The sequence below is a fragment of the Podarcis gaigeae genome (genome assembly GCF_964106915.1).
Source record: "Podarcis gaigeae genome assembly, chromosome: 8".
Classification (NCBI taxonomy): Eukaryota; Metazoa; Chordata; class Lepidosauria; order Squamata; family Lacertidae; genus Podarcis; species Podarcis gaigeae.
In genome coordinates this window covers 86,327,398-86,335,999 of record NC_139684.1, presented here as the reverse complement: position 1 = coordinate 86,335,999, position 8,602 = coordinate 86,327,398, and the positions used below count along the sequence as shown (strand labels likewise).

At 49.7% G+C, this 8,602-nt stretch overlaps 1 protein-coding gene across 1 annotated transcript; it reads right to left on the bottom strand.

Annotated features, from left to right (window-relative positions):
- Positions 1–2,029: 2,029 nt before the first annotated feature.
- Positions 2,030–8,296, bottom strand: MIA (MIA SH3 domain containing). Its single transcript, XM_083754452.1, has 4 exons — positions 7,502–8,296; positions 5,194–5,327; positions 3,361–3,471; positions 2,030–2,317 (listed from the first exon to the last, which is right to left on the bottom strand). The coding sequence occupies exons 1-4, from the start codon at positions 7,632–7,634 to the stop codon at positions 2,294–2,296; spliced, it is 402 nt and encodes a 133-aa protein (XP_083610578.1). The 5' UTR covers positions 7,635–8,296; the 3' UTR covers positions 2,030–2,293.
- Positions 8,297–8,602: the final 306 nt, after the last annotated feature.

The following is an 8,602-nucleotide window of genomic DNA, read 5'->3' as shown; positions in this document are numbered from 1 at the left end:
AGCCCTGTGTTCTTTCCCCCCGAGGCGATGGTTCGGCAAGGGCAGCAGATCACAGCTCATTTCGGAGACTCAGCCCCACAGCCTCAGTCCCCCGATGTGACTGCAGAGCATGCAGCGCTCCGGGTGAAAGAGCGCCTCTGAGCATGAGCAGAGGGCAATGACCGTCGGAGGACTCCCGAGCACATCAGAAGAGCTGGCTGACCAGGCCCGCAGCCTTCCTGACGCCTGTTTTGGGAAAGCTGTTCAATGAACACACAAGACGTAACCGGCCTTACGTTTGAAAAAATAATATATACGATTCATTGTATTGAATTGTTGATTTCAACAGAAGTAACTCAAAGTTCAATGGAAAAAGTAGAAGACCCAGTGGATCAGTGCATTCTCTAATCAGTTTTTGCATAAACTGTGGAACTGTAACAACCTTTTGTGTGGATTGTTGGACTCTATGAACAGACAGGTGGAATAGACACTTTCACATACAGTGGTACCTCAGATTACAGACGCTTCAGGTTACAGACGCTTCAAGTTACAGACTCTGCTAACCCAGAAATAGTACCTAAGGTTAAGAACTTTGCTTCAGGATGAGAACAGAAACCGTGCTCCGGCGGCTCTGTGGCAGCAGGGGGCTCCATTAGCTAAAGTGGTGCTTCAGGTTAAGAACAGTTTTGGGTTAAGAACAGACCTATGGAACGAATTAAGTACTTAACCCAAGGTACCACTGTATATGGACCTTATGCATAAACTGATTAGAAAATGAACTGATCCACTGAGTCTTCTAAAGGGACGCGGGTGGCGCTGTAGGTTAAACCACAGAGCCTAGGACTTGCTGATCAGAAGGTCGTGGTTCGAATCCCCACAACGGGCTGAGCTCCCGTTGCTCGGTCCCTGCTCCTGCCAACTTAGCAGTTCGAAAGCACCTCAAAGTGCAAGTAGATAAATAGGTACCACTCCGGTGGGAAGGTAAACGGGGTTTCCGTGCGCTGCTCTGGTCCGCCAGAAGCGGCTTAGTCATGCTGGCCACATGACCTAGAAGCTGTACGCCGGCTCCCTCAGCCAATAAAGCGAGATGAGCGCCGCAACCCCAGAGTCGTCTGTGACTGGACCTAGTGGTCAGGGGTCCCTTTACCTTTACCTTACCGGGTCTTATACTTCTTTGTTGAACTTTGAGTTACTTCTGTTGAAACCTACAATTCAATACAATGAATAGTATACATTATTTTTTCAAACGTACAGCCGGTTACGTCTTGTGTGTTTATTGAATATGTTTCACGTAAGCAGAGGTTTGTTGTTGTTTTGTTTTGGGAAAGCAGCAATTAGGATCCGAGCACGGGAGCAAGTGGGGTTCAGAAGCCCTCCATGCTGGCAGCCATCCTTGCTGCTATGTTAACCTGTGGAACTCCCTCCCCCAGAGGCAGCAAAGGGCCACCAACTCGGATGGCTTTAGAAGAGGATGGGACAAATTCACAGAGAGGGCTAGGGATGGTGACTAGCGAGGATCGCTATTCTTTGGAGGCAGCCAGGCTTCTGGACCCCCATGGCTGGAAACGGCAAGAGGGGAGAATATTGGTCCTGTGTTCGAATCCTGACTGCTGGTTTCCCATAATAGGATGCTGGCCTAGAAGGACCAATGGCGAGACCCAGCAGGCTTTTCTTGTGCTCTCCGGTTCTCAAGATCAAAAATAGGCTTAGGATTAAATTAAGTTATAATTAAATAAATGGGATTTAGAATGTTAAGAAAAGTGAAAAAGATGGACTATAATTGGAAATTGTTTTAGTTTAATAATGATATTGGAAAGCTGTTAATTTTAATTACAAGGATACTCAGAAGGGAGGGATTTGAGGAAGTCAACCAAGATGTTTAAAAGGTTGGATTTGTGAAGAATTAAGTTTGTTGTTATTGTTTATCTGTTTATTGTTCCCCCCCTTTTTCTTCTTTCTTTCTGTTTTTGTGTATCATTTTGCTTTGTGGTTTGTGTTATCACTATGGAAAATCTAGTATTTTTTTAAAATAAATAATAATAAATATTAGTACGGTTTTTGCTCAGAAAGCTCTTTATTTCAGGGGCGCAAAGGGTCAGTTGTGTCAATTGAAGCTCCCATCTTCATCTACAACTGGGGGACAGCTGCAGGATGCAGCCCCCACCTCCTTGCAAAGCCCACGTAGGATAAAACAGCAGCATCTTGAGAGCACTAGGCAGAACAGGCATGAGACTCCCGAGCAGCCTACCCTGCAAGGCTAGCGCGGTCTCCGGGAACGAGAGCTGGGGTGTCACCCGAATCCAGTCTGCTTGAGTCACTGGCAGTAGAAATCCCATTTCTGAAAGAAAGGAAGGTTTCTCCTCTTAGGCAGGGAACCCCAAAATGCAAATCTCCCAACCTGCCCCACTTGGTAGGGGGCTGCTCTCCCCGCCCCATGGCACATGCTTTTCGCATCTCATGGCCCAGTGGACAAGGAGAGGAGGCAGGGAAAGGGTTCAGGGATGGAATAACAACAACAACAACAACAACAACAACAACAACAACAACAACAACAACAACAACAACAACAACAACAACAACAACATTTATACCCCACCCATCTGGCTGACTTTCCCCAGCCACTCTGGGTGGCTCCCAATCGAGTGTTAAAAAGAATACAGCATTAAATATTAAAAACTTCCCTAAACAGGGCTGCCTTCAGATGTCTTTTAAAGATAAGATAGCTGCTTATTTCCTTCACATCCGAAGGGAGGGCGTTCCACAGGGTGGGCGCCACTACCGAGAAGGCCCTCTGTCTGGTTCCCTGTAACCTCACTTCTCGCAGCGAGGGGACCGCCAGAAGGCCCTTGGAGCTGGACCTCAGTGTCTGGGCTGAACGATGGGGGTGGAGACGCTCCTTCAGGTCTACTGGACCTTTGAGGCCATTTAGGGCTTTAAAGGTCAGCACCAATGTTGCTCAGCACAATTGAACTGTGCTCAGACATGTACTGGGAGCCAATGCAGATCTCTCAGGACCGGTGTTATGTGGTCTCGGCAGCCGCTCCCAGTCCCCAGTCTAGCTGCCGCATTCTGGATTAGTTGTAGTTTCCGGGTCACCTTCAAAGGGAGCCCCACATAGAGCGCATTGCAGTAGTCCAAGCGAGAGATAACCAGAGCATGCACCACTCTGGCGAGACAGTCCGCGGGCAGGTAGGGTCTCATCCTGCGTACCAGATGGAGCTGGCAGACAGCTGCCCTGGACACAGAATGGACCTGCGCCTCCATGGACAGCTGTGAGTCCAGAATGACTCCCAGGCTGCGCACCTGGTTCTTCATGGAAAAGGGGGAGCTCCCCCCAGCATGTCCCCCCCACCCCCACCCCGCAAGTCACCCCAAACTTACATCAGTCTTCACTTCCACCTTGCCTGGCTTCAGATACTGGTTCTCCTGGACGACGGAACTGGGGAAGTAGCCCAGGCGGGCCGGCTGCTCCCCATAATAGTCTCCTTGCACCTGTGCAAAAAAAGGGGGGGCAGGACACACCTGGGTCCGTTTTCCCCATAGAAGGGGCTCCCTCTGCTGGCTATTGTGGGAAGTGCCGCCTTCATGCGATTTAATTACAGTGGTACCTCAGTTACAGATAGGTAGCCGTGTTGGTCTGCCATAGTCAAAACAAAAAATTCCTTCCAGTAGCACCTTAAAGACCAACTAAGTTAGTTCTAGGTATGAGCTTTCGTGTGCATGCACACTTCTTCAGATACACTGAAACAGAAGTTTCCAGACCCTTCTATATAGTGAGAAGGTGGGGAGGGGTATTACTCAGAAGGGTGGTGTGATTGGGTGATTGGCAGATAGCTGTGATGAGCCTGTTGACGACTCTTAACGACTGCAATAGGTCTTACAGGAAAAAGCAAGGGGTGAGAAGGTGAAAAATGGCTTTGTCATGTATAATGAGATAAGAATCCAATGTCTTTGTTCAGACCAGGTCTCTCCATGGTTTTAAGTGGTACCTCAGGTTACATACACTTCAGGTTACAGACTCTGCTAACCCAGAAATAGTACCTCAGATTAAGAACTTTGCTTCAGGATGAGAACAGAAATCATGCTCTGGCGGCGCAGCAGCAGCAGGAGGCCCCATTAGCTAAAGTGGTACTTCAGGTTAAGAACAGTTTCAGGTTAAGAACAGTTTCAGGTTAAGTACGGACCTCCAGAACGAATTAAGTACTTAACCTGAGGTACCACTGTATTTGCTTTTTCATCAAATTTATACAACACTTGATTAAACAACAACACCAGAAATTGGCTTACAAAAGAATAAGATTATTGTTGTTGATTTTCCTTAGTGATAATTTAAGGCTTCTGAACCGATTAAAGAATAATAGGTTTAGTAAAGGTAAAGGGACCCCTGATCATTAGGTCCAGTCATGGCTGACTCTGGGGTTGTGGCGCTCATCTCGCTTTACTAGCCGAGGGAGCCGGCATACAACTTCCAGGTCATGTGGCCAGCAGGACTAAGCCGCTTCTGGAGAATCAGAGCAGTGCACGGAAACACCGTTTACCTTCCCGCCGGAGCGGTGCCTATTTATCTACTTGCACTTTGACGTGCTTTTGAACTGCTAGGTTGGCAGGAGCAGGGACCGAGCAACGGGAGCTCACCCCGTCACGGGGATTCGAACCGCCGACCTTCTGATCGGCAAGTCCTAGGCTCTGTGGTTTAACCCACAGCGCCACCTGCGTCCCAACAATAGGCTTAATAGCAGATTTAAACTTGCAGCCGCTTTCTAAACAATCTGGACAGGCCTGTCTAAACAAAATGATGCTATTAGCAGGTGACCCAAAAAGTTCAATAGGCAGGGAGTTCCAAAGGCCACTAAAAGTTTGGAATGGGTATTATGTGGTATATGTAAGGTAGGTTCAAGCCATATGGTGCACACCATGCTTAAAACACCTTTACCTTACAATTTAACTGCCTTCTCTGAGATCATTCCCTACTATTTATTGCCCCTGTTTCAGGGGCAGGAACGCAACCAGGTTCTCCATGGCCCCATCACGTGGAGAAGGACCAGGAGGGACACAGCCTGGGGCAGGATCCGAACCCAGGGCAACGGCTTTGGGAACCCAGGAGCTGGACATGCTCATTGCTTCCGTTTTCAGGGACCCCAGGGGGCCATCTATCCCAACCTCCTGCCACACCACAATTTGACTGCCAACTGGCGGCCCCTGGCAGCTACTTACGCTGCCCCCCCAGAAGAGTCGCCCGCGGCCCTTCAGCTTGGAGAAGACATAGACCACTTGGCCCCTCTGGATGTGGATGAAGCGGCAGTCGGGCGCGATGTAGTCATGGAGAGCAACCGCGATGGAGATGGGATCTGCAATGGGAGGGGGTAGAGAAGCAAAGGTGGCCGCCTGAGATCCTGCCATCCCAAAGGAACATGGCGCCCACGTGATGCGTCTGGGGAAAGGTTGTCCTCTCCTCCCCCCCCCCCACAAAGCCATGCCCACATCGGAGCATCTGTACCCCTCTCTTCAGGCATAGCTGTCAACCGTCCCTTATTTGGCGGGAAATCCCCTTATTCCAGCACCGTGTCCCACTGCTATCCCTTATTGCTATCCCTTAAATTTCCCAGGTTTCATGCTCGCCCGGCTCGGGAGGGAAGCAGCGGCTCGGGGTCCTCCACCGCACGAAAGCACGCGCACTGGCGCTGTCGTCCTGGCACAAGGAGTTCCATCGGCCCTTCCCTGCCTGAGGGGGGGGGAAGGAGAGAGACTCTCACCCACGCTGCCCGCAAGCCTGGAGGCGGCAGCGGTGGTGGCAGCTGAGGAGGCGGCCTGAGGGAGGAGGAAGAGGAGGGGATGGAGAGGGACGCAGAAGGGCGGTGCTTCAGAGGTCGCCATGGCGCCACAACCACCTCATGCCAGATTGTCAGCATCTGTCAATCCTACCAATGTATGTAACTCTTTACAATAGCAAAATCCTTTATTTTGGTGTCTGGTCCCTTATTTTCAAATCTGTAAGTTAACAGCTATGTCTTCAGGCAAAGAGGCTCCCAGGGCGGCAGCTTACCCACAATCACAACAAGACAGTCTCTGCCCCACAAGCTTACAATGTGTCAAAAAAAACCACCACGGCACGCAAGGAAATAAGAACCGTGAGGGAAGAGGAAAACCAAAGCTCAGGAGCTATTTTTTAAAGCTGGAATGTAAAACTGAAGGACAGAATCCTTTGCAACTGGAGGAAGCGAGAAGTCACAAGTCTCTCCCCCCATGACTTTGGAAAGCTCTCTGGCCCAAGGAAAGTGAAGCATCCTCACTCTTCGTAGGGAGTCAAAAGTTTGAATCCACATTCAGACAGGGTCAAGCTCCCTGGGTGACCTTGGGATGCTCTGTGTCTCGCAGCCGAACCTACCCTACAGGGTTGTTGTGAGGATAAGAAGAGGTGGAGAAATATTGTAAGCCACTGTGAACTCCTTGGAGGAAAAGATGGGATAGAAATGGAGTGATTTGTCCAGGATTTTTGGCCAATTGAAGTTTTCAACACAGCTGGTTTTAACTCCATCCTCCAAAGTCCCATTTAAAGTTGTATTTACGTAATCTTGTTACACTGCTCCCTTTGGGGAGGAAGGATAATAAAACCATCCTCTGGCCTCTGCTTAAAAAGCCCCAACAAATGAGAGTCGACCGCTTTGCGGGGTTGTCCGTTCTGCTTTTGAACAGCTTACTCTCAGAAAGTCCTCCCTGGTGCTTCATAGGAAACATGCAGGACGCATTAGAGAAAAATAATTCTTAAGGACTGGATACTTTTTGCATGAAAGAGACAACAAACTTGTAACAACTGCATTTGAAGATTTAAAAAATATTGGGTTTATAGAAGATAGAGTGGTTGAATGTTAATGAAGACTCTATTTTGCTGCAGAACAGAGAACCAGACGTCCTTTTATCTTTATTATTTTCCTCTTCTTTTGCTTTCTTTCCTTTTCTCCTTTCTGCCTCTGTTCTTCTCCAATTAAATATCTGTCTTATTTCAGTGCCTTATAAAAAGATACCTTCTAACATGTATGAATTTTTATTTATCTTTAAATAAGCACCTATTAACTTTTTTAAAAAATGGAAACAGAGGACAGGCGGACAACAGCACCCCTTTCCTCATTGCTGCCCCCCAATGACTGCTATGCAAGAGGCAGCCTTCATTATTAGGGGAGAGGAGCAAAAATTATTACTGTACCCCATGCACTTTTATAAAGAAGCCCAACACACTGTCTGCTCCCAGAGAAGGTATTCTGGACCCCAATGGTTTATCCTTTTCCCAGCTCTTCAATACCTGCTGGGTCAAGCCAAAAGGGGCTTCCCTAGTGGCCAACCAGATGCTTGTGGAGAAACAGCAAGCAGGATTCGAATTCTCTCCCCTCCTGGGTTTTCCTGTTCCAAACTTCTGGCTACTGGGAACGAATTGTGGGGCACCCTTTCCCCCATCTCGCTGAGCTTCCTAGGACCTCTTCCTCCCCACCCCCCAATCTTCCACAACAAAAGAGGCGAGGGGACTCACGGTCGCATTCAGCATCGGCACACAGCTTCTTGTCTGCAAGCTTGCCCATCTGCTGCCCGCCCCACACAAGTCCCCAAAGGGCCCCGAGGAGTAAAAGGGAGGAACCGAGGATGCCCCAACCAGGAACCCCCATCTCTGCACACTGGCCAGACACACAGCCTCAAAGGCTTCTCTGTTCAGCCTCCCAGACGGGGACGAGATGCTGTTTGTAGCCTCTCTAGGTTTGCCCAGGCGGCATCGTTGGCCGAAGCCTGCCAGCCCCACCCCCTCCCCTGCTGGCTGAGCTGCCCTGATGTCATGGAACTTCCACCAACGCTCCAGTTTCTCGGGAGTAAGGATCCAGCCCCCAGAGATGGAAAGGGATAGTGTTGCAGGTATACCTACATAACTCAGATCTTCACACTGCCTTCCCCTTCTCCCGGATTTCACAAGCCTGACACAGTGGGCCAAGAACTCTGAATCTCATTTTCTGCCAGCTGCACAGCTTTGTAAGGCTTCAAATAAACACAGTAAGTGGGGGAGCAAATGGATCCGATCTGGGGCTGCTGCCTGGCTAAACAGGAAGCAGACGGCAGAACAGGCCAGCCCTGGAAGAAAAGGGCTCCCTGTCCACACACAGAGTACCTTGTGTGCTGCCCTCCTTTCTCGGGAGGGCAGGAAAAGGAGCAAAACAGGGCCTGGGAGGGAGCCAGGAAGCTGGGCTTCAGCCGCCCAGGACAGAGGGCTACACAACAGTTTTTAACAAGACAAGGCAGGGGATCCATTGGCTACGGAGTCTCTGTCCTGAAGGGTGCAGCAAGAGTTACCCCAGATTTATTCTATCCACTTAAATTACAGAAAGCATAGCTGCTCAGGTTGACCAAGCAAGGCCCGTCCGTCCGTCACCCCCCCCCCCAACTTCAGCAGGAAACCCGTTCACTATGAATTTCTGCTGAACTTGTCCCAACTCCACCAAACAAAATGCGTTCTCTCCCCCGGGGCTTAAGGAGCACTTGATGCAGAGCAAGGCAGGGCCATGCTTGTGAGGAACCACAGGCCTGGCGTAGAGAGGGAACCCCAAGATTAAGCCCCCCTACCCCAGTGTGCACCCATCTTCCCACG